Raw genomic sequence first — 26,330 nt, 5'->3', positions numbered from 1 at the left:
TGGGAGCAGGATCTGATTGTACTTTCTGTGGTTCAGTGACTTCTGGCAGTCAATGTTAAATCAGTTATCTGACATATTAATATCAGTCTGCATTTCTTGGAGTTAAGAGAACTGAGATGAATGCTGTGCTGGAGCATTGGTCTGGGTGACAGTGGGTAATGGTTTTAATGGGATCTAGGGTATCAAAGTGGAGGGTGCCGCTGAATGGATCAGCAGCTCCAGAAATGCCCTGGTTGAACGTAAAGCTGGGAAACTTGGAAGTTTGAAAGTTTGGTTGTTTTTGTTTCCCAGCGGTGAACACAGAATAAAGTAGCATTGAGAGGGAAAAGGGTGGAGAGCATCAACAGGAAGTAATTAGAGATATAAGGATAGGTAGGAAACAAAGTCATGAGGAGGATACAAAGAATTTGTAAAGGAATATAGTTAGGTTAAATAACTGGACAAAATTTGGCAGATAGAGCATAATGTAGGAATTTTGCAAGAATAATAAAAAAGGCAGAATATGAGTTAAATGGAGAAGTGCAGAATGCTGCAGTACATGGGGATCTGGATGTGGTACCTGCACGAATCACAAAATGTAAACATGCAGGTACCACAAGTAATCAGGAAGGCAAATGGTACTTTGGCCTTTACTGCAAGAGAGATGGAGCATAAATGTCAGTAAGACTTGTTACAACTATACAGGGCATTGCTGGAACTCCCCCTGGAGTACTGTGTATAGGTTTGATCTCCTTACTTAAGAAGGGATATATTTGCATTGGAAGCAGTTCAAAGAAGATTCGCCAGGCTCTTTCTGGGATGAAAGTGTGTCTTATGTGGGAAGGTTGAGCAGGTTGGGCCTAAGTATTCTAAACACTGGAGCTCAGAAGAATGAGAGGTGATCTTATTGACATGTATAATATTCTGAAGGGGCTTGACAGGGTAGATGCTGAGATACTGGAATACTCAAGCAGCTACATGTCTGTGGCACACGAGACATCTCAATAGGTGGGAGCTGGAAAAATTTACCGAAATAAAAGCCTTTTCAAGCGAATGAACATACAGCAATAAGCAGTTCACAAAATATGCAAATAGTCTGAATGCAACAGATGAATAAATAATACTACACACTTGAATTCTAAAAATGTAAATACGCAGCACAGTTTGATATCTCTCTATGCAGCGCAAGGCATGATTAAAGCTGAAATTTGAACAAACATGAATTATTTGTCGAGGATTTCTCTTGGACAATATCTGGGCACATCTTCAGATAAAAACAGATTCACCTTTATTGTAATAGAAGTCACCAACTATTGAACACCGACTGAACACGCATGCTAGTGTAGTGTCTTGTGGTTGTTTTTATATAAAATCAATGAATTGAGGTTAACTTTTATCTGCTTTGCCTGTTGCCAAAATAATGTGCATATGTGCTGGTGAGAGATTAATTGGATTAATTGAATTGTTTATTTATTTAATTAGTCAGCTAGTGTGTGTATTTTTTTGGCCTTTACTTTAACAGCAGTTTTTCAAGTTTAAAGTGAAAACTAGAAGTGGGCAGCAAAGGAGTCTGGGAAGGGTTTTTATTTTAACTTTAAAAGTCAGTTACCTGGGAGGTTCCCCCTCATTGATCCACTGGAGCAAGCTGAGAGGGGTGATTGAAGGCAGCAGTGCTGGTGAGAGATTAATTGGATTAATTGAATTGTTTATTTATTTAATTAGTCAGCTAGTGTGTGTATTTTTTTGGCCTTTACTTTAACAGCAGTTTTTCAAGTTTAAAGTGAAAACTAGAAGTGGGCAGCAAAGGAGTCTGGGAAGGGTTTTTTAAGCGCGTGAAGTATAAAAGGTAGGCTGCAGTAGACAGCGGGCAGCGTCGGGAGCGGTCAGTGGAGTGTGTGGGAAGCAGAGTGTGAGCTATAAGACTTTGGCTCACAGGGCTTAGGCTGAAAGGGCGAGCAGGGGTGAGTTGAATTCATTTTTTGCACTTTCTACCTGGTACTGGCAAGGTATCTAGAGGGGATGGGTGTGCAGGCAGTGCAATGTTCCTCTTGCACTATGTTTGAGGTGAGGGACGACGACAGTGTCCCTACTGATTACACCTGTGGGAAGTGCACCCATCTGCAGCTCCTCCAAAACCGTGTTAGGGAACTGGAGCTGGAGTTGGATGAACTTAGGATCATCAGGGACGCAGAGATGGCCATAGACACAAGCTTTAGGAATACAGTTACTCCGAGGATTGAAAACAGATGGGTGACGGTGAGAGGGGCTGGGAGGAAGCAGTCCGTGCAGGGATCCCCGGTGGTCGTTCCCCTTAGCAACAAGTATTCCGCTTTGGATACGGTTGAGGGGGATGACATACCAGTGGGGAGCCGCAGTGAGAGGATCTCCAGCAGTGAGAGGATCTCCAGCACTGTGTCCGTCTCTGTGGCTCGGGAGGGAAAGGGGGAGAGCGGGAGGGCGATAGTTATTGGGGACTCGTTAGTTAGAGGGATAGATAGGAGGTTCTGTGGCAGCAAAAGAGACTCACGGATGGTATGTTGCCTACCGGATGCCAAGGTCCGTGATGTCTCAGACCGTGTTTTCCAGATTCTGAAGGGGGAGGGGAAACAGTCACAAGTCGTGGTGCACATTGGTACCAATGACATAGGTAAGAGAAGGGACGGGGATTTAAAGCAGGAATTTCTGGAGCTGGGCTGGAAGCTGAGAGCCAAGACGAAACATGTGGTCATCTCTGGTACGTTGCCGGTACCACGTGATAGCGAGTTGAGGAACAGGGAGAGAGTGCAGTTAAATATGTGGTTGCAGGGATGGTGTAGGAGGGAGGGTTTCAGATACGTGGATAATTGGAACACGTTCTGGGGAAGGTGGGACCTGTACAAACAGGACGGGGTGCACCTGAACCAGAGGGGCACCAATATCCTCGGAGGGAAATTTGTTACGGCTCTTCAGGGGGGTTTAAACTAATTTGTCAGGGGAGTGGGAAAGGGAGTTGTAGACCAGAAGTCAGTGAGGGTGGTGAGGTATTGGGGAAGGTATCAGGGTCAAGGGTGGGTACTGGTAGACAGGAAGGTGGGTTGAAGTGTGTCTACTTCAATGCAAGGAGCATCCGGAACAAGGTAGATGAACTTGGGGCGTGGATTGGTACTTGGGACTACGATGTTGTGGCCATGACGGAGACGTGGGTAGAACAAGGACAGGAATGGTTGTTGGACGTTCCGGGGTATAGATGTTTCACTAAGTGTAGGGAAGCTGGTAAAAGAGGTGGAGGAGTGGCATTGTTAATCAAGGATAGTTTAACGGCTGCGGAAAGGCACTTCGTGGGGGATGTGCACACTGAGGTAATATGGGCTGAAGTTAGAAATAGGAAAGGAGCGGTCACGTTGCTAGGAGTTTACTATAGGCCCCCAAATAGTAATAGAGATGTGGAGGAAGAAATTGCTAAGCAGATTATGGATTTGTGTGGGGGTCACAGGGTAGTTGTCATGGGGGACTTTAACTTTCCAAATATTGATTGGAACCTTTGTAGGTCAAATAGTTTGGATGGGGCAGTTTTTGTGCAGTGTGTGCGGGAGGGTTTCCTGACACAATATGTGGATGGGCCGACAAGAGGTGAGGCCACATTGGATTTGGTACTGGGAAATGAACCGGGCCAAGTGTTAGATTTGGTTGTGGGAGAGCAATTTGGAGATAGTGACCACAATTCGGTGTCTTTTGTAATTGCAATGGAGAGGGATAGGGCCTTACGGCAGGGCAAGGTTTACAATTGGGGGAGGGGTAATTATGATGCGATTAGGCAAGAATTAGGGGGCATAAGTTGGGAACAGAAACTGTCAGAGAAAGGAACTAATGAAAAGTGGAACTTTTTCAAGGAACAAATACTGGATGTCCTTGATAGGTATGTTCCTGTCAGGCAGGGAGGAAATGGCCGAGTGAGGGAACCATGGTTCACAAAAGAGGTGGAATGTCTTGTGAAAAGGAAGAGGGAAGCTTATGTAGGGATGAGGAAACAAGGTTCAGATGGCTCGATTGAGGGTTACAAGTTAGCAAGGAATGAGCTGAAAAAGGGGCTTAGGAGAGCTAGGAGGGGACATGAGAAGTCCTTGGCGGGTCGGATCAAGGAAAACCCCAAGGCTTTTTACTCTTATGTGAGGAATAAAAGAATGACCAGGGTGAGGTTAGGGCCGGTCAAGGACAGTAGTGGGAACTTGTGTATGGAGTCAGTAGAGATAGGCGAGGTGATGAATGAATACTTTTCTTCAGTGTTCACCAAGGAGAGGGGCCATGTTTTTGAGGAAGAGAAGGTGTTACAGGCTAATAGGCTGGAGGAAATAGATGTTCGGAGGGAGGATGTCTTGGCAGTTTTGAATAAACTGAAGGTCAATAAGTCCCCTGGGCCTGATGAAATGTATCCTAGGATTCTGTGGGAGGCAAGGGATGAGATTGCAGAGCCTTTGGCGTTGATCTTTGGGTCCTCGTTGTCCACGGGGATGGTGCCAGAGGACTGGAGAATGGCGAATGTTGTTCCTCTGTTTAAGAAAGGGAATAGAAATGACCCTGGTAATTATAGACCGGTTAGTCTTACTTCGGTGGTTGGAAAATTGATGGAAAGGGTCCTTAGGGATGGGATTTACGACCATTTAGAAAGATGCGGATTAATCCGAGATAGTCAGCACGGATTCGTGAAGGGCAAGTCGTGCCTCACAAATTTGATAGAATTTTTTGAGGAGGTAACTAAGTGTGTTGATGAAGGTAGGGCAGTTGATGTCATATACATGGATTTTAGTAAGGCGTTTGATAAGGTCCCCCATGGTCGGCTTATGATGAAAGTGAGGAGGTGTGGGATAGAGGGAAAGTTGGTCGATTGGATAGGTAACTGGCTGTCTGACCAAAGACAGAGGGTGGTGGTCGATGGAAAATTTTCGGATTGGAGGCAGGTTGCTAGCGGTGTGCCGCAGGGATCAGTGCTTGGTCCTCTGCTCTTTGTGATTTTTATTAATGACTTCGAGGAGGGGGCTGAAGGGTGGATCAGTAAATTTGCTGATGACACCAAGATTGGTGGAGTAGTGGATGAGGTGGAGGGCTGTTGTAGGCTGCAAAGAGACATAGATAGGATGCAAAGCTGGGCTGAAAAATGGCAAATGGAGTTTAACCCTGATAAATGTGAGGTGATTCATTTTGGTAGGACAAATTTAAATGTGGATTACAGGGTCAAAGGTAGGGTTCTGAAGACTGTGGAGGAACAGAGAGATCTTGGGGTCCATATCCACAGATCTCTAAAGGTTGCCAGTCAAGTGGATAGAGCTGTGAAGAAGGCCTATAGTGTGTTAGCTTTTATTAACAGGGGGTTGGAGTTTAAGAGCCGTGGGGTTGTGCTGCAACTGTACAGGACCTTGGTGAGACCACATTTGGAATATTGTGTGCAGTTCTGGTCACCTCACTAGAGGAAGGATGTGGAAGCGCTGGAAAGAGTGCAGAGGAGATTTACCAGGATGCTGCCTGGTTTGGAGGGTAGGTCATATGAGGAAAGGTTGAGGGAGCTAGGGCTGTTCTCTCTGGAGCGGAGGAGGCTGAGGGGAGACTTAATAGAGGTGTATAAAATGATGAAGGGGATAGATAGAGTGAACGTTCAAAGACTATTTCCTCGGGTGGATGGAGCTATTACAAGGGGGCATAACTATAGGGTTCGTGGTGGGAGATACAGGACGGATATCAGAGGTAGGTTCTTTACGCAGAGAGTGGTTGGGGTGTGGAATGGACTGCCTGCAGTGATAGTGGAGTCAGACACTTTAGAAACATTTAAGCGGTTATTGGATAGGCACATGGAGCACACCAGGATGATAGGGAGTGGGATAGCTTGATCTTGGTTTCAGATAAAGCTCGGCACAACATCGTGGGCCGAAGGGCCTGTTCTGTGCTGTACTGTTCTATGTTCAAGGCATCTTCTGTAAGATGTTTTATCTGCAACCACCATTAACTCAAAAATTGTCTCTGAATCCTTTTACAGGATTTTTCAATAGTGAGGAGAGATCTGAGAGAATTACAGGGATGAGGAAAGGTGGAAGAATTGGGCTTTGAAAGCATTACTGGGATAGAACAGGTGCCATAAGACCTGGCAACAGGAAGGCGGCATCCTGTGGATGGTAATGAGATATGGAATACTGAGGGATCTCTGTGGTGTGTTTGGGGAGCCAAGGGTGTCTGGTAGTACATAAAGGTGTCTGGTGGACATATAGAATGAGGAGGTATGGCTGTGCTCAATGTGGTTTGGAAATCTGGCTGCCTTGAGTTGGAAGTAGTATCACAGGAATTGAGGACAACAAAAAGGATCCAGAAGCACTGGGGAACTCGACCAAACAAAAGGAAATTTCTGAGACACGATGAGATCCTAAGGTAATACAGCACTTGGGGAGATATCAAGGTTTGCCAGTGCGGAGTTGGAAAAGCATGAGGGACAATGGAGTAGCGATTAGTGGGTATCAGTGGAGGGCATAGACTCTTGGAATGAGAATATATGAGAGGATTGGAAGTCATGATATGGTAACACAGGAATGGTCATCCCAAGATATGAGGGCACAGAGAGGAAATCAACGAATCAAGAAACACTGGGAATAACCACAAAGAATGTGGCAGTACTCAGGAGAGACCACCTATGGCTTGGAAACACTGGGAAATGGGATCCCAGGATCCAGGAGAATGTTTGTGGGATCCAAAGATCGAGTAGCATTAGTGGGAAGGAAGGTCAGTGTCTGATAACATGTGGGGTGCCTGCAGTATTGAAGGAGATACTAGATTCCTTAAATTTTAAATCAAGGAGATAGAGTCTTAACAGCACTGAGGGACAGGAGTGCACAGGAAAATCTAAACCAATCTACTAAATCCTACCAATTGGGGATATGCAAACTAAGATGTCAATATGAAAATACACTGCTGGCATCAAATGATGAGCATTTAAATTTAAGAGATTTGCATATTTTTATGGACTTGATGATTGCAGTAGGCCCAATGGAATTTTTAAATAAATTTCAAAATGTTTCAGAACATTTTGAAAAATAAGTTCTACAATGGCTTTCACGTTATGTTTATACCCAGGTGCCACAATGATTTTCCACCTCCAATAATGTTATGTTACAATAGCTGCTACAATGACTTTCTACTGGCAGCTATGTTACACTAATGATTCCCCATTGCCAGTTAAGGTCCATTACACAAGGTACTGCAATGACTTCCCATTACAGTATAATACAGTACTCTAGAGAGTGTAACATAGCAAAATTTGCTAACAACATGAAAATAGGTGGGAAAGCAGGCTGTGATGAGGAGATAAAAATCTACAAATGGATATTAGAAATCATAGAAACCCTACAGTACAGAAAGAGGCCATTCGGCCCATCGAGTCTGCACCGACCACAATCCCACCAAGGCCCTACCCCCATATCTACCCACTAATCCCTCCAACCTACGCATCTCAGGACACTAAGGGCAGTTTTTAGCATGGCCAATCAACCTAACCCGCACATCTTTGGACTGTGGGAGGAAACCGGAGCACCCGGAGGAAACCCACGCAGACAGAGGAGAATGTGCAAACTCCACACAGACAGTGACCCAAGCCGGGAATCGAACCCAGGTCTCTGGAGCTGTGAAGCAGCAGTGCTAACCACTGTGCTACCGTGATATTGACAGGCTAGGGGAGTGGGCCAGAATCTGGCAGATGGGAGTTTAATGTGGATAAATGCAAGGTTATCCATTTTGGCTGGAAAAATAAAAGGGCAAATTACTATTTAAATGGGAAACAGATTCAAAAGGTGTCTGTACAGAGGGATCAGGGTGTCCTTGTGCATGAGTCTCAGAAGGTGGGTATGCAGGTATATAAGGAAGGCAAATGGAATCTTGGCATTTATTGCAAAGGGTCTAGAGTATAAAAGTAGAGAAATGTTGTTACAATTGTATAAGGCATTGGTGAGACCACATTTGGACTATTGTGTTCAATTTTGGTCACCTTCTTTGAGAAAGAACTGCACTGGAGTCGGTTCTGAAGAGGTTCACTCAATTGATTCCAGGTTTGAAGGGGCTGTCGTATGAGGAATGGTTGAGTAGCTTGGGCTTGTACTCGTGGAGTACAGAAGAATAACGGGGGACTTGATTGAGGTATATAAAATACTCAACGGGATCGTTGAAGTAAATGTTAACCAAATGTTCCCCCTTCTAGAACAGTATAAGACAAGTGGTCATAGTTGTAGAGTAAGAGGAGGGAGGTTCAAGACAGAGGTAAGGAGAAGCTACTTCTCGCAGAGGGTTGTGAATCTATGGGACTCGGATACAGAATCAATCACTGGATTCAAGAAAGAGATAGGTAAATATTTGATCAAAAGCGGGATTAAAGGGCTATGGGAGAAAGGCAGGGAAGTGAAGTTAGGATGAGATGGAGATCAGCCATGATCATATAGAATGCCGGAGTGGGCTCAAAAGGCTGAATCGCCTAATCTCACTCGTAATGCCTGCGTGTCAAATTTTCACTCCCAACAGGAGAACTCCTGCTCTGAAAACCTGGCTCAGGAGAAAGTGACCTCAATCTTTTGATTGTTTTTGTGGGTGAGTGGGGGACACACTAACTGGCATCAGCACTGTCGCCTCCAGACTTCCCTTTATTAAAAAAAAGCTCATCGATAACATTTAAATCTGTACATGCACTTAATCCTTCATAAACCAAACATTTTCTTGAAGTATTTAATCCCTTATGAAACCATACATTTCCTTCAAGTATTTAATCATCAAAGACAGCTCATCTCTTTAAAACTTATTAGAGCTTTCAATCAAACTGTGAATTTACAGAAGCCCCCACTGTACTAATGATAGGTTGTGGAAACAGTCGAGAAGCACTAATCCTTGTGTCAGCAAGGAGTGAAATAGCAAGCACTGATTTTCTTCAGCTGAAGCTGGATGATTTTTGTTTCAGAATTTATCTCGACAAATTGATAGTTCCACAAGGTTTATCCACTTTTCAATGCACACTCATGGTTACTTTTAACAATCCTAAGGCACCTGACCTCTCCAAAATTATACTTTATCTCTCCAAATCACTGCAGCAGCTTCAGAACATTTCCTCAGATGTCTCAAAGTTGTGATTTGGAAATCCCAATAACGAAAATTTAATCTTTTTGAAGGCGGCTGCACTTTTACATGAACCACGGATATGCAAAGTACAAACCGTCCCTAGTGAAAGTGGTGTGTGCTGGGTTTGTGGGAGGAATTTCGGGAATTGAGGCTCCAGCACCATTTATGCTAACCTGTGGAGCCTTTCCTTCTCCATGAAAATTCAGGCATGCATGTTGGAATGACCAACCATCGCCAGAAAGGATATGTTACGGAGAGGTACAATAATGATTTCTCTCTTCCCACCTGAGGCAGTCAACTCAGCTGGAGCAGAAGTACTATGAGCCTGCCAGGATTATTATAATTAATTAATCTGACCCCGAAAGCTGCACTAGAGTCAGAAGAGAGCTGGATGAGCAGATGCACAGCTAGGACTGCCATCAAGTGGAACCCTTATTAGGATCAGATGATCCAGACAACAGGGTGGGGATTGTATACTGAAATATATATTTCATACAAGACATTGCCTTTAGCATTGGGAATGAAATCCAAATTTCAAAATTTGTACAAATGGGTGAGACAAAAGCCTTCCGAGTCAAATTAGATCAGTGGCCTTGAGTCTCGTTTTCAGTTGTTCATGAATACACGTTCATAAAATTAAAGAAAAGCATAATTTAGCCTAAGCTGTCAATTGAACACAGAGTACAATTTCTGCTGGAAGTGTAAGTGTCACAGTGGTATCTTATTTTAGGTTATAGGATAACATTCTGTGAACCTATTCTGGTTACATCTTATCTGGCATCGTTGGAAGGTTCACTCTGTGGTGTGACCTATATGATACAATACTAATAATGTTAATAAATAAAGCAAATTATCCTTGCTCCCAAAAAAAGGCTGTATAACATTAATAAGTATGACTTACAGGAAGTAATTTGGATCAATACCTGCTGAGTAATTTTGATCTGGAAGGGAACATTCAGGGTGTTATGGCCGTCATTGATCTGCAGTAGCACTTGATCATGCAGGTTGTTGGTTCCATCATGAGTGTAATGCAACAGTCCCCCTTTGAGATCTTTCAATCGGAACTGCTGTACATTTATACCTGCTGGGTGCAAAATGAGGTGGCCATGTTTTGGAGGGTCCAAAACTGATAATACCACATCCGAGGGGTTGTCATCATCTTGAATGTCTAATATCAGATTAGAAATGGCACCTAATTCACCTCTACCGAGCAATAGGATTTTATTAGTCAGCACAATGGGACCCTGGAAGGAAATAGACAGCAATTAAAAATCACTTAACTCTCAGTTTGATTACTTCTTTTGAAAGCAATTATCGGTCAGATCCATAAAACAAATTGAAGTTGTCAATGAAACGCTTTTATTACTACCTGGCTGAATAATTGTTGGATAATGAAAACATTTTACAAACAGCATGAAACATTTCACTGAATTATTCCTTTAAATGAACATGGACAAAATATTGTATTACTTTAAAACAAAGAATCTCATCAATCTTAATAAACCTGCTCATCAAGCCACAAGAGTTATAGTCCTGGAGGTTTAAAATGCTGTACGTACCAATTATTAAATGTTTAATTTCAGTTAACATAATGGGTGCTAAATTCAATAGCTCCATGAAAACGGATGCAGGGAACGCATTGGAGGATTAAATTAATTTGCACAGATTGTTTCTGATGCAGGCAGCACACCAACCTTGTTTTGCCTGTTACTTAACATGATGCCAGTATGTGGCCATCGCTAACCATACTGTTGAATCGCTTTGGGTTTCAGGCCTGGTCACTAGCCTCCCCAGTATCAGCTAATCATTTGTTTCCTCCGTCTGTTTTGGATGGGGCCTTCAACATACGGGCCAAACACGGGATCAGAACATTCTGGGAATTGTATGTGGACGGCATGTTTGCGTCATTCCAGCAGGTGATGGATAAGTTTGCTTTACCTGCAACGCTCTTCTTCAGATATTTGCAAATTCGAGACTGTGTGTGTCTGGCCGACCCCCAATTTTTGACGCTTCCACCTCATGCCTCCATTGACATCTTCTTAGTGCCTTTTATTACTATGTGTGGCATCATTTCTGTTCTTTATTCTCAAATTCTATCCCACCAAAACTCTCTATCAGTGGTTAAATCTTTATGGGAACGAGATCTGGGGGAGGAGTTCTCAGAGGAAGATTGGGACATGGTGCTGCATCAAGTACACTCCTCCTCAATAGGTGCCAAGCTGGGTGTGATATAATGTAAACTCCCTCACAGAGCATATCTAACTAGGGTTAAACTCTCTGAAATGTACCCAGGCACAAGCCCCATTTATGAATGGTGCCGGCAAGCTCCCGCCACTCTCTTACACATGTTCTGGGTTTGCCCATCACTGTATAACTACTGGATATCGATATATGAGATGATTGCGGCAACGCTAGTTCGGGACATGAGTGCATCCCCTCAGGCTGTCCTGTTTGGGGCCGTGCCTTTAAATCTAATTCCAAGCAGATTTTGTAGCTTTCACTACACTCCTGGCAAAACAACTAATCCTGTTTAGGTGGACATCAGGTGCACCCCCGACGCACCCACAGTGGGTGAAAGAGGTGGTAGATACCTTTAAGCTGGAGAAGATGAGGTGCACACTACATGGATCCACTGCTCGGTTCTATAAGACCTGGCAATCATTTATAGTGCATGCTGGGTTGCTGCAGTTGGAGCCGGGTGAGTAGATACCCAACGGCCCCAGGACCCCGGGTGCTCCCACAGAACCCCCCGACCCCGATTGGTGGACGCGCTCTGGCCCTTTACCGGAGTACATCCTCCCACCCTGCCGAGGTGTGGGGATCAACACGAGAACTTTTCTTTTTTCCCCTCTCTCTTTCTTCTCTCTCCTTCGCTGTCTCTCTTTCTCTTCACCTTTCACTAGTTTATAGCCTGGGCTGTTTGGGCGCTCAGTTGGTTCTCCAGTGATGTTCCTCTGCCTTTTTGTTTTTATATTATTACCGTCATTACCGGTGCAATTAGGTGGGATTTGGGTCGTGTGGGTGCCAGGGATACCAGGGGCTTGTCCCCTGGCCATGGGGAGCCCTGTGCCCAGTCACGTTGGAATGTACACGTGAGCACTATGTGGGTCTGTATGTGTTTGTTTGCTATGTAAAATATAAGAAAATTTTCAATAAACTTATCAAACAAAAACACTGTTGAATGGCTGCACGCCTGAGCCCAAAATAATGGGAGGCTAGTTGCAGGTAATGCCAACCTGCCCTTCTTAAAGGAAAGCTGCACTGTGGCTGAAGCTGCTGCCAGAGCAGATGTGGAACTCATTCAAGATATAACATAATAATTGGACAACATAGGAGAGCATAGGCTCCAGGTAATTTCCAGTACTGCACAGTATTTAGTGCATTCTAAAGGCCTTGGTCAAGGAAGTCTATAGAAAAATGTGCTCCATCAAAAGGGGGCCAGCAGACATTCCAGACAACCTTTCAGAAGACAGTCATGTTATGTTAGGAGTGAAGCCCCAAGAACCTGGATACAGTGCTGCAAAATGTACAAAGATCTCACATGAGAGATTGCGGTGAGTGGGATGCATCTTCAAATATCAGCGGGCCGGGAGACTCAAGCGGAAGCCATTTAGTGGGCTTATCGCTGGGCGCTGGATGTCCGGCACCATCAGCACCACACCAGAGATCAGCGCGGAGCTATACAAATTGTTTAAATGACAATTTGCATCTAACTAGCAGGCCTGGGACTGAAGTCTCCAGGCCCGCCGGCAATCCCCCCCAAAAGGAGTGTTTCACTCCAGCGGGATTTACAACAGGTCCCCACTAACAAGCAACTGGCAGGCTCATCCCGCTGGAGTGAAGGGGGGGCCGCTAGCGTTCCCCCCGCCACCACCCCCCCACCCCCCCCACCCCTCCCCACCACCCAATTCAGGAGTGTTTCACTCCAGCGGGGTTTACAACAGTTCCCCACTAACGGGGAACTGGTGGCCCAACCCCGCTTGAGGACCCCCCCCCCCCCCCCCCCCGGAGGTCGGAGATAAGGGGGGGGTCTTCCCTGGGCATTTCCACCTTGGCACTGCCCACTGGGCATCAGACAGTGCCAAGGGGACGGGGCCGGAGGGCCATGCCTAATGGGGACGGAAATGACCAGCGATGTGAGGTAATCAGGCCACTGGTAGTGCGGGGCTAGGGCGCACACACTGGCCCGCTCAGCACTATGCTGCCGGGCTCTCCAATGGGAATAGGCCTCGCCCACAGATTTTTTGCGAGATTCACGCTAGTGCACTCTGCACTGAAAATCCCATTGAAAAAAAAAACCCATCGGGATTTACTCCAGATTTTACGCAAATTCAACACATGGAATTTTTTTGGGAGAATCCCACTTCATAATGCATCAACTAGCCTCACACACCCATCACTTATCAATCAACAGTCTCTATCAAACAGGACTGGTACCTAAGTTTCATTGTTTACCTCATCCTCATATACATAGTATTGCTATTCCCACATCTCAGTTCATGCACACTGCTAACTATACAACCATGGCAGTCACATCACTCGAGCACGTTGCACTATACTCAATGATGCACTTTCCACTTACAGAACGAAGTGCTGCATAGTGGCACAGCAGGTGTTAATCAGCAGGGAACAAAGAATGGCTGCATTTCATTATCCCATGGAAGAGACGACGCTCACCATCATTGGAGCCGCCACTGCCGCATCACCATTGATGAGGCAGTGGCCAGCAATAGTGGCTGAAATAATATCTTCATAACCAATTCTCCTAGTCACTTGTCACTGCCCCCTCTCCCGTATTCTCTTGTGATTTAGAAGCTGCAGACTGTGTTAGCTTGCATCCCCCGTCATCACATCCTATCCATGAACTTTTCTCCTTCCAGATAACCAAGAGCTGCAGAAACAATGGCGGAAGAAGCAGGTGATGGTTAAGAAAATGGTCACTCAAATTGCACATTTGCAGCCACCAGCTCAGGTACTGATGCTGCATGTAATTTAAAGGATACATTAGAGGTGGGATCCACACATGGTAGGACACTAGGCAAGAGTGGCCTACAACCTGGGTGGGGGAAAAAGGGTAGTGTAAATGGCAGTTCCCAGAAGACAAAGTCACAGGCGAGTTCTGCTGCAGAGAAGCACTTCAGCAGGATGGGTTATTGAAGGGTGATGTGTATGCACAACAAAATGATTGGTGCAGTGGCAGGCCTTCCAGAAGCTGTGAGACCATTATAAAGGAGCATGGAGGAGCTTTCCACCAACTTTGCACAGGGCTTTGTGTAGCATTTGGAGCCCATCCTTTCCAGCACGGAAATAGTGGCCACCTCCAATAGCACATTTGTGGATTCAAACGTTACACAACATCAATATATGATAGGGAGGAAATAGCTTGATCTGGGTTTCAGACAAAGCTCGGCACAACATCGTGGGCCGAAGGGCCTGTTCTGTGCTGTACTGTTCTATGTTCTATCAAATGGCTGATGTCCCGGTTTCCACTGCAGCGCAGGCAATGTCTGGATGCTGTAGGGGAAGTTTAGATGTCTGTGGTGCAAGCTCTGACTGCAAACATCACTGTACAAAGGGGTTTGCAGCAGTATAAATGACCTCCGACGTTTTGGACACCTCCTCCAGTGAAAACACACTTTTACAATAAAAGTCTTTCACTGAGAGAAGGTAGCAGGAGGCAGATCTTAGTATTTAAAGCATTTCCTCCCTGTCAGTTGCTCAGCCCCGTTTAACCAGGTGAGCTCCAGGAAGCCTGTGTGCGCACTGATAAATTCAGAATCCAGGGTTAAAAGAGCAGCTAACAAGCATTTTATACATTTAAATGGCAGACTCATCTGTTCAACCTTCCCACATGCTGCAGAACCCATGCTAAGTTTAAAGGCAGAAGGTAGTTGATTTTTGCCAGCTTCCCAACACACTCATGGTTTAAGCTGTTGTTGTACACTTAGAAACCCACTATCCTGGCAGGTTAGACTCCACCCCCCATTATACTGTTTCTCAGTGTCATCAAGAGAAAAGAGGAAAGACTGAGAAAAAGAATTGAAAGGGACAGAGAACAAAGTATGAAATACAGTTAAGTATACATCAATGTTGGGAGGAGTGTTCAGATTTAATACTGAACGGTGCTAGTACAGATGGAACTCTAATGGGTGGAATTGTAACATAACAGATGTGAAGGCTGCTCAAGAACTGGCTTATATTGAACCTGGCTTTACCATGGCTCTTCAACTTAGCCACGGCATTAGTTTCTCGCTATCATGTTTCACGCTCAATAACAGAGAGCACACATGATGATGCACCACATCTGTCAAAGGAAGCATTTCCAATGAAACGAAAAGAATTAAAAAAGCAACCACAACAGGGGTCACCATGACTGAATGCTACATTCATCCCAGGGGCTTCAAGTATCAAGGAAATGGAATGGACAGCTGGGAAGGCTGCCCTTAGAGTCTCAGAGTCATAACTGGAGCCCCAGCTATGCAATCTGAGGGATTGAAGTGAGGTGATGTTTCCCAAGGCTGGGAAAAAGAGGCCAATCTCTCAAACCAGGCAGGCATGGTGGAAGTAGCCAAGGAAGTCAGAGCAGAAATGTAATCCTCCCATGAAGACAGTGTCCCCAGAGGGCTTTAGAATGATGGGAAAGGTGTGTGATATAACACTTCAGATGGTAAGCCACACACTCGAACTATCCAAACATTTCCCTGCACAGCACTCCTCAAAAGCAACATGCAGTTCCACTCATTCCCCTCTCGTCCTCATTTAAACAGCCAACATTCTAACTCTCTCTCTCTCTCTCGTTGCCTCACATGGCTCACTGTCATGGCTCACTGTCACCCTCCACAAATGCTATCCTTCCCTCCTCATCACACAATACATTTCTCACACTCACAACTCCGTTTTCTGTACCATCAGAAGAGAGCACAGAAGCATCAGGGAGGGAGGAGTAGGTATGGCACTCCAGTTATAACTACCTTGACAGCCGCTGGCCATGCATGCCCACCTGGTTTTCTGGGAGCCGGAGGGAGCAGTGACCTGCTGTGAAATTTCAAGCCCTCACAAGGCACTGGTGCTCACACATGTCGAGCGTTGGGGGTTTCACCTCCTTCGATTCAGATCTTTGTGCCCATCTATCCTTTCCTATGAAACAGCGGGTACCTCAGAAGAGGCAACTGCTGCTCCTGTCAGTGTTTCTAATCCTTTCATTCTTCATCAGAGGTCCAGGGCAGAGCTGCACAAGCTGCTCTCATATTGCCGGGAAGGCCAATCGCAGGGAAGTTCAGATCAAAGTGAGTGAATCTAAATCAGGTGAAGTGATTTTCCAGAATTTGGAAATCACCTGTAAGGCACCGAAAGCACATTTTCGAGAGAGGTTCTGATCGCACCAGCCTCTCACATGGAGCTGGATACAGATTTCAGTTTCATTCTTTGAAGGCCTTCCAGTCTGTCAGCTTCACTGAACAAAGTGCGATACAAATGCAAGTCATTATTGTATTAACGGTAAATATCCAATAGTGGATATGAATGGTATATACATGGTGGCAGTGCAGAAAATAATAAGTGACTTCTCAAAAGTAACGGTCCAAGGGGATTATCCGGCAATAAAGACATTCACTCAAAGCATTAACAGCTCTTTAAATGCTTCATTTTATTTTCTGTTCGGATTTTGTCTCTTTACAATGTATATCTTCCTGATGTAGCTCAAGATATTTCAGACAGGAGTCACTGTGACAAAGGTGTCTGGACATACCGGTGTGGAGATGCTGGCGTTGGACTGGGGTAAGCACAGTAAGAAGTCTCACAACACCAGGTTAAAGTCCAACAGGTTTATTTGGTAGCAAATACCATAAGCTTTCGGAGCGCTGCCCCTTCGTCAGATGGAGTGGAAATCTGTTCTCCAACAGTGCACAGAGACACAGAAATCAAGTTACAGAATACTAATTAGAAAGCAAATCTCGACAGTCAGCCAGGTCTTAAAGGTACAGATAAAGGTACAGACCTGTGTTTAATGTTCCCTCCACCCACATTATCTGTACCTTTAAGACCTGGCTGGCTGTAGAGATTTGCATTCTAATTCAGCTATGAGGAGAGGTTGGAGAAACTTGCTTTGTTCTCACTGAAACAACGGAGGTTGAGGGGTGACCTGATAGAAGTCTACAAGATTATAAGAGGCATGGACAGAGTGGATAGTCAGAAGCTTTTTCCCCAGGGTGGAAGAGTCAATTACTAGGGGCCACAGGTTTAAGGTGCGAGGGGCAAGGTTTAAAGGAGATGTATGAGGCAGACTTTTTACACAGAGGGTGGTGGTTGGAACTCATTGCCGGGGGAGGTAGTGGAAGCGGATAGGATAGTGACTTTTAAGGGGTGTCTTGACAAATACATGAATAGGATGGGAATAGAGGGATATGGTCCCCGGAAGGGTAGGGGGTTTTAGTTAAGTCAGGTAGCATGGTCGGTGCAGGCTTGGAGGGCCGAAGGGCCTGTTCCTGCGCTGTAATTTTCTTTATTCTTTGTGAGTTGTCAATATCCATTGTTGGGAGGTGGGGGTTAACATTGTCGGTGGTGGGGTGGGTGAACAATGCCAGAAAGAAGTGAACACTGTTGGGAGTGGTGGGGGGAGTGGCTTAACACTGCCAGGAGGAGAGGTGAGCTACTTCGGGATTGCCATGATGCTGGAGTGCTTTGGTGAGCCAGCTGATTTACTCTGAGCTGCTCTCTTAGCAGGCTTTATACCTGCTTGGGAGCTTAAGTTGTCAGATGTTACTCTCCACATCAGAAAATTCCGGCCTATTTTTCTATTTAGCATTAATGAGTCTGGAGACAGCAAATGTCTGATTAAATGAATTATTAATTACATTTAGCATCATTAAGTTTACCTTCCATAAAAATGCCTAAAGAAGACAGATCTCCATATCAGTGGATATGTAAATCTATGCGACAAAGGCAGAGTACAAGAAGACCTTGTGTCAGCCTGGAAGATAATTGTTGAGCTTGTTAATTATTCAGCAATAATTTACTCGAAGGGCTGACAGATGATTCAATAGATACTAAAGCTAGGGGCAGGGCCACAATGGCCACTCTCCATTTGAATGCTGCTATCCTGGCACTATCTACTCTGAATCTTTGCAGTTGTAACTCCTTCCTCCAAACCAGTCAGGCAGGCATGAAATATTCTTGCATATCGACCATGGGGGACTTAGACCTCACTCCCTGTATATTTTCTTTTATAAAATAGCAATGAGCATATATCTAAAACAGGGCAAAGACCTAAAATGGCTAAAGCTATGTCTGTTGGTGACCCCCGAACAAAAGGAAATATCTGTCAGTATTGTGGAAAGTTGCATATCGTTATCCTTCAAGAATAAGCCACCTAGCTTGAATTGTGGGTGAACCATTAGCACAAGATTGAAGAGCACCAAGGCAGCGGCTCACAACCACCTTCTTACAACCGTGGATAGGCAATAAATGGGGACTTGCCAGCATCACCTGCATTATAAGGATGAATTAAAAATAACTCCTCCTTATGTGACTTGCAATTCCTGTTCCAGTCTTCCAATCAAGATGAAACATTAAAATGAAATAATTAAGAGCTATATCTTCTTTAAAAGCTTGAAAATACTTTTTTCTTTATGTAAGCTAACTTACTCACAAACTATGTGCGATGTTCAACACAGAAAATATGATGGTCTTTATTACTGTGTAATCAAAGCAACTGGCTGCTTTCCATTTGATTGGGGTAGCTGTCGAGGAAGGAGAAAGTCACCAGTTGGCACGGAAGATAGTTTGATTGTCAAGAAAGTCAGTCTTGGGATAAGGTTTCCAGGAGGGTCTGGCAGGATTGTGGATGGAGCCTGGGCCGGAGAAAGTCTGAATTTTCCTTGCGAGTCCCTTGCTCCTCCTTGGCCCCATTAGGAAAGCAAGTAACTCATCATCAATGGCTTCATTGATCTTGGATCCTCTTCCCGTTGTCCTTATTCATTGAGAAAGCTGCAGAGGCTTTCCCACTCAGGCCAGAACTAACACCACAATTGTGTCATCAGACTTCAGTCTCCATATTTAAACAATATCTCTGCTGGTTTCAGGCAGTTTCTTTTGTTGTCAGGTCTGAAGATCAGGTTGAAATAAAAGATGATCCAATTCAAATGGGACATTGGCGAGTTGGATCCCTGGTTCATTTTACCTACCAAGCTTCCATTCCATGAGCAGGGTTAAAAAACACACATATAAATTCGGCATTAAATATGTCACAGTGGGAAAAGTACAGGATCTGCTTATTTGAAACGCTTTAAAAGCAGAATTTGGCTTTAATTAACAAGTAAAAAGAAACAATAAATCATGAAAATCAATAATAGAACCAAAAATTTCTGAAAATGCACAGCAAGCCAATCAGCATCTGAACTCTAGTTCCCAAGAAACCTCGGGCCTCCTGAGCATGTGGCCGGCCAGCAAAAGTCCTCATATGCACAGTTCGGATTTTTTCCGCTCATCAGGTTGGAGACCAGATCAGTGCCCATGCAGAAGAAAAGGAAAAGAACAGCATGAGAATGCAGGTCAGGATTGGGCAATGAATCCAGGCCTCACCAGTGAACACCACAACCCGCGAAGGCTGCAGGGTGACTTAGGCATGAGAGGGGCCCCGAAGATCTGAGACGGCAGCTGAAGGTTGGTACTGCAGATCATTGGGGCAAAACATCCCTTTTGGAGAAATAGTGTTCTGCTGGGACAGTGGAAGATCTGAAATTGTGCATGAAGGTTAAACTTGAGTGTGCTCTGATATCCAGAGGAAAAGACTCTCATCCGGAGTGTCTGAAATTCTGTGAAGTGGGTCATTTCGTTGTTTTTTTTAATTCATTCATGGGATATGGGCATCACTGGCTGGCCAGCATTTATTGTCCATCCCAAGTTACCTTTAGAGGGCAGCTGAGAGTCCGGGTAAGAATGACTTTTGCACAGAATTCCAAAACGAGATCCTCAAATGTGGAGATTGGGACACTCTTGTGAGAAGATTAAATTTTGGTGAGATTGGTTAGCTCATAATGAGACAAATGTCTGGTGGGGGGACTGGCAGGCAGATGGAGTTGTTGAGAAATCCATGGAATCAGTTTTGGGTGCATCTGTCATCTATTGTGTAGTGTGGTGTGACCAACCACAGTTCATTTACTAATTCACATCGACCTCATACTTTAATATTCAGGGTAAGTATAAGATATTGTAAAATGTTTCATCTTTTTGAACTTGCATAGTAAATTTCATTTTTGTTTGTTCAAAACCTGTGGAATCGTGTGGCTTTTTTCACTCAGTAAGCATCTTGAACCTCAAACATGACTAAAAAATAAATGTTATTTGCCCCCACCACCCCCAGATCCCAGGGTCTGACCAAGGATTATAACAGCTACTTCCCACAAGGTAAGTTTGCAACTTTGGCTGTGTCATTGGAAGACAGGCAGGACACCTCTGTCAGGGCTGGATTTTATTTTGTGTATATTCATCAAGGTAAGAGATGTTAGTATTGAAAATGGAAACCAAATATTTTTATTAATGCCCTTCGACTCAATGCCTTTTTAATTAAGAGGTGTTGCAATTAAAGTCAGTAACATTCTAGTTTCAAGTACTTTGCAGTATAACTGAGAAACCCTATACAAATTTATTTTCCTACTGTTCTGAACGAAAAGATTTTTTATCCCCTCTTCAACAGTATGGATGTCCACTTGGTTCTACAGCCTGCCAGATGTTTGTACTGTGAAAACCGCCTTGATTTAGTGAGATGCAAAATCCCTGAGCACAACAGTGGCTTTTGCTACCAAATAAACCTGTTGGACTTTAACCTGGTGTTGTTAAACTTCTTACAATAGTATCAGCCATAGAAACTCGATGTTGCACCATGTCACAGTTTGTTCTGCAGCAAAGCAAGTATCCAAAACTAAATGCATACTGTCGATTTTATAAAAAAACAAATACTTTCCAGTACCGTGGTAATGTTTTATTTGTCACGATAGCAGTTGAACAGAATGCAAGAAATTCCTATTCACGGACTTAACAGGTATTGATGTTCAAATGGGTACATCTTTTTAGAAGACTGAACCAACTCTTACAATGAATGCACTCACACTTGGTTGCCTGTATTTTACTCCTTCAGACAAAGGCAGGGCAAACACCATTACCTGCCTGGTATCCTTTATTTACAGACAGGAAGTGATCACAATGGGAAGTCCCTTGTTCTCGGTATATCATTTCCTCTTCATTAAATGGTAAAATGGAAATGACCCTATTCTCCAAACCTAGAATCCAAATCTGGGAGGAGATTGCCGGAGATTAGAAAAGGTGAAAGAATGATTGAACAATGCCCCTGTGAGAAGTGTGAAAAACGATCAGTTTAGTTAAAAACCTGGGCATTGTTGTCCTCTGCTTGACTGCAAGAAACCTCTACTTTTTCAACTAAAGAAAATCCAATACCCAAAGCTTTAAAGTATAAGCAGGAAATATTTAATTTCAGTTCGTACCTTGAATGAAAGAGCTTGAATGTTAATTGTTTCTGGAAGGGAATATAGTTGGTGGTCACTGGCTTTCAGGGTAAACTGACCCTTCCTGGCAAAATTAAAAGACAAAAGAACAAAAAAATTAGAGTAATAGGAAATCACCAGTTCTTTTGCAATTTTTGCAAACTGTACTTAACTGAGTTTATAAACGTATACAAAACGTCAGAGCATTTGTCTGTTAAGGTCTAATTGTAGGCTACAGCTTTGAAAATATGCACATGGTTCCCATTATATGACAACTACACAATAAAAAATATTTTTGTGAACATCGAACACTGAAGAGTAGAATGAGAGCGATGCAAAAGACCACAAAACATTCCTGTTATTCAAAGCTGTTTGCTAAATGACACTAATATTAGTCACTGTAGTTCATAAATGGTCTATTTTCTCAGTCTTGCTGGAACCATTATCAATCACCTTTGGTGTACTCAACAATACTGATGAACTTGAGCCCATAAACTCAAAATACTTGGGATAAATTTTCTCAACTCTGATTAACTCATTTAACCAAGCTTTGCTGTATATTTGCAAATACAGTGGGATTTGATTGTTGACATGTGAAAGGTATATCATATTATTATGAGCAACATGGTGGCACAGTGGTTAGCACTGCTGCCTCACAACACCAGAGGCCTCGGTTCGATTCCCGGCTTGGGTCACTGTCTGTGCGGAGTCTGCACATTCTCCCCGTGTCTGTGTGGGTTTCCTCCGGGTGCTCCGGTTTCCTCCCACAGCCCGAAAGACGTGCTGATTAGAAGCATTGGCCATGCCAATTTCTCCCTCAGTGTACCCGAACAGGCACCGGGATTTTCACAATAACTTCACTGCAATGTTAATGTAAGCCTATTTGTGACACTAATAAATAAAATTTAAAAACTATTTAACAATGTTCACAAGGTTCTAGATAGCAAGGTTTTAAAATCAGTTTGATTGTTTGACAATTCATCAAACTAATATTTCAACAGCCTCCTCAGTGAACATTGTTCTTGGTCATCTGGGACCAAGCTGAAGAGTACATACAGCAAGTTCTTACAGAGAAACAATTTTATGTGCAATATATACAGACTAACGTCTTAAAAAAGAGGAAAAAATGGCACCTAAATGGATTAAAACACTGATATAATATCATACAACACTATTTCATCATCCATCAGTGCAACTGTAAAAAATGCAAATCACTACAATAAATATTAAGGGTTCGGATCTTGTCATCAGCACTAAAGCAAGGATGCTTGTTGTTGATCTCGAAAATAGCTGCCCACAATGACCTAGCAATTTCTGTGACATGATTTCCTGATGTTAATTTAAATCTGGTGGCAAGTAAAGGGGCTGTTTTGGCATGCAGCAGATGTGAGGCCAGCAAGCAGGTAATGTAAGAACATAGCAACAGGAATAGGCCATTTAGTCCCTTGAGTCTTCTACGCCATTTGATGAGATCATGGTTGATCTGTGATCAAACTATATGGACTCACACCATTGATCAAAATGCCTCAGTACCTTTGTTTAATAAAACCATCAATAATTGTTAATTTTAAATCTGATAATCTAGCATCAATTGTTCTTTGTGGAATCAAATCCCAAACTTCTACCATCTTTTCATGCGTAGAAGTGTTTTCTAATTTCACTCCCGAAAGGACTGCCTCTAATTTATAGACCATATCCCCTGTCCTCAACATTCCAACCAGCAGAAATAGTTTTATGCCAATTTTCTCCTACCTCTTTCCCTTCTCTTGAAAACTTCAATCAAATCACCCTGTGACCTTTCAGATTCCAGGGAATACTACCCCAGTTTGTGTAATCTCTTTTTGTAACTTAATCCTCGCAGTCCAGATATCATTCAAGTAACTCTACACTCCCACTCCATCCAAGTCTAATACATTCTTCCTAAGGTGCGCTGCCCACAACTGTTCAGAGTACTGCAAGCGTAATCTGAACAGGGTTTTGTATAGCTGAAATATGACTTCTACCCCAGTGTATTCTAGTTCTCTAGATATAAAGACCAACAATCCATTAGCCTCTATGATTATTTTCTCTATGTGTTCATGATATTCTAATAGTCTATGCAATCGGACCCCTAAATTTCTTTGGAGGTCCACTGTGTCTAGCTTTTCACCATTTAGAAACTAGCCTTTATGTCCCTTTTAGGTCCAAAATGGATGACCTCAACTTTGTTTGCATAAAATCTATTTGCCACAAATTTATCTATTTATTTAATCTATTAATATCGCTTTGTAAGTTAATCCTTCCATCCACACAGCGTAAAATATCATCTACCTTTGTGTCATCAGCAAATCTGGATATATGAGCTTCTGTTCCATCATCAAAGTAGTTAATAAATACAGTGACTAGTTAAAACCCAACATAGATATCCTGCCAATGAGAGTATCTAATGATTATTTCCGTCTCCTGCCATTCAGCCAATTTCTGAATACAATGTAATCATTCAACGTGTCGGGCATTTTCTAATTTTCATTGAAAATATCACTGCTATCAGCTTTCAAGCTCAATCATTGCTCATTCACACCCTTTTTTTCCTAATATGATTCTAAAGGTAAGCGGCCAATCACAATGAAGAATAAATACAACAAACCAGGAAATTAAGAAGTACTTGGCATTCTTTACTTCTCATTTAATTTTCAGAGCACATAGTAAATTATGGTTGAATAAAGAAGCAAATAAAGATAAACCTAAAAAAGGAAAAAAAGTTTGAAAATAAATAAAATGCATTGTCTCTGTGGAGAAATCTGAAATTGCAAAATATAGAATGAGCCTTTCCGAACCCTGAGGATGTTTAGCAGTAATTATGAACTTGATAGAGCAGTAAAAGCTCAGTTACACCTCAGTCAACAAGAAGTAACTTTTGAGGTTTTTAGAGTGAAAACAGAGCAAGAAAAAGGAAGATTTGCATTTATATAGTGATTTATATCGTGACCACTGGGCGTCTCAAAGTATTTCAAAACCAATATTATATTGGTTGTACAGTATATCCTCGAGGCAGAGTCTTGTTGAGATGCTGTGTCTCTCGCCTGCTGGCTGGTAAGCAGGCGAGAGACCAGCACTGCCTGTTTTCAGAAGGCCTGCCAAACCACACACCAATCAGGCAGTGGTAAGGCCAGAGGCAGAATCATCTGGAATCAAGACCCAGAGGATGGAAGTTGACCCAGGGTGGGTGGCGGGTTTTTGCAGAGAAAAGAGTGTAAGGAGTCAGCAAGGCAAAGAGTTTGCTCTCAGCAATCATCAGTCCCCCCCCGCCATCTTCCTGAGATCCAGTTCTTTGATAAGGCACTGACTGCCTTTGACTAGAGATTTCCTCCAGAAAGTGACAAGCTAGTGTGTTTTGCACATCGCATAGCAACAGGTCCTCCTGCAGCTGGATTTAAGGTTCTTAAAGCGATCAATAATTGATCAGTTATGGACCTTTTTGGCAGTGGGGCAGTAAGGTCAACCATGAGCCTATCTGCCCAGAACTTAATGCTGGCGAACATCGGTTGGTGGAAAGGTTCCTGTATGCCACCATCCTACCCAAGTAAAAGCCTATTCTGCCTCCAAGCTCACTACCAATGAAAACATAAGATTCTAGCCACTGCTGTAATGTAGGAAATGAAGCAGCTAATCTATGCTCAGCAAAATCCCACAAACAGCAATGTGATGATGACTAGATAATCTGCTGTAAGATTGGAAGTTCTCAATAATTCTACTGATTTCCATTACTGCAGTATGGGGCAGAGGAAGAGGAGGGGGTGAGGGAGTTATACTTCAACAATACACTCTCTGGAGAAGTATAGAATCACTGACAGAAACTTTTGGATTTGTGTTAATCTAATTATGTACAGAGTTCAAAAGTTGTCATTTTCAGTGGCTGAATCACATTGAATGTTGACAGTTATGCCATCGTTACCAGAGCAAAATTGGGGTCATTGGGATTTATATTGAATCAGCATTCCAAAGTGATTTTTCCAAAACTTGTGATACTACAAAGTGAATCTCTTGGTTTCCCATCATAACTCAAATGGAGTTGCCCCTAAAACGTTGGAAATATAATAGTGGGTGGTACGTGGATCTCTCGTCAGGAGTTTAATTCTCAAACGTTAGCACAACTGGGATGCTGAATGAACAGATACATTTGATTGGACTTATTATTGTTACATGTATTGGTATAGAGTGAAAAGCATTGTTTCTTTCACGCTATATAGACAAAACATACCGTTCATAGAGTACATAGGGGAGAAGGAACGGAGAAGGCGCAAAATGTAGTCTGTAAGAGTTAGAGTAGAGTTTTAAAAGCATAGAACAAGAGTAGAAGATAGAATTACAGGGAATGCTGGGGACAGCTCGCAAGAGGTCGTCATGCTCTGGCGCCATCTTGAATCAAGATCAGAGTTTATCTATGAGGACCCATGGTCAATATTGCTGACTAACATTATTCTTTTGCAGGATTTGCTAAGCTGCATATACCATCATGAGAAGATAGTTTACACACTTCTGATTTTGATGAACAATAACTTGCTGACCTGAAAACTTCCGACTCCATTTTATACAATATTTTCTGTTCTCACACACATTATTAATGCTGTATTACAAGAACCCCATGACATTGATTATCCTACAAAGATTTTCCTGAAATTATTTTTGATGCATCTCATTTCTATTACAGAGGCAGTCTAATTAGTTTCAGCATGCAAATTTCAAATCACACCGTATATAACC

General features: G+C 43.2%; 1 protein-coding gene across 1 annotated transcript in view; it reads right to left on the bottom strand.

The window, feature by feature from the left end:
- Positions 1-26,330, bottom strand: part of fras1 (Fraser extracellular matrix complex subunit 1) — a 469,072-nt gene that overhangs the window by 168,703 nt on the left and 274,039 nt on the right. Inside the window, exons 28-29 of the mRNA XM_078235603.1 lie at positions 21,588-21,672; positions 10,014-10,334 (exon numbers count right to left, since the gene is read on the bottom strand). Of these exons, the coding sequence (XP_078091729.1) occupies positions 10,014-10,334; positions 21,588-21,672 (406 nt within the window). The remainder of the gene's footprint in view (positions 1-10,013; positions 10,335-21,587; positions 21,673-26,330) is intronic.

This window comes from Mustelus asterias, chromosome 1, assembly GCF_964213995.1.
Source record: "Mustelus asterias chromosome 1, sMusAst1.hap1.1, whole genome shotgun sequence".
Lineage (NCBI taxonomy): Eukaryota > Metazoa > Chordata > Chondrichthyes > Carcharhiniformes > Triakidae > Mustelus > Mustelus asterias.
The sequence above is the reverse complement of the archived record's forward strand: the minus strand, read 5'-3'. Positions and strand labels throughout refer to the sequence as shown.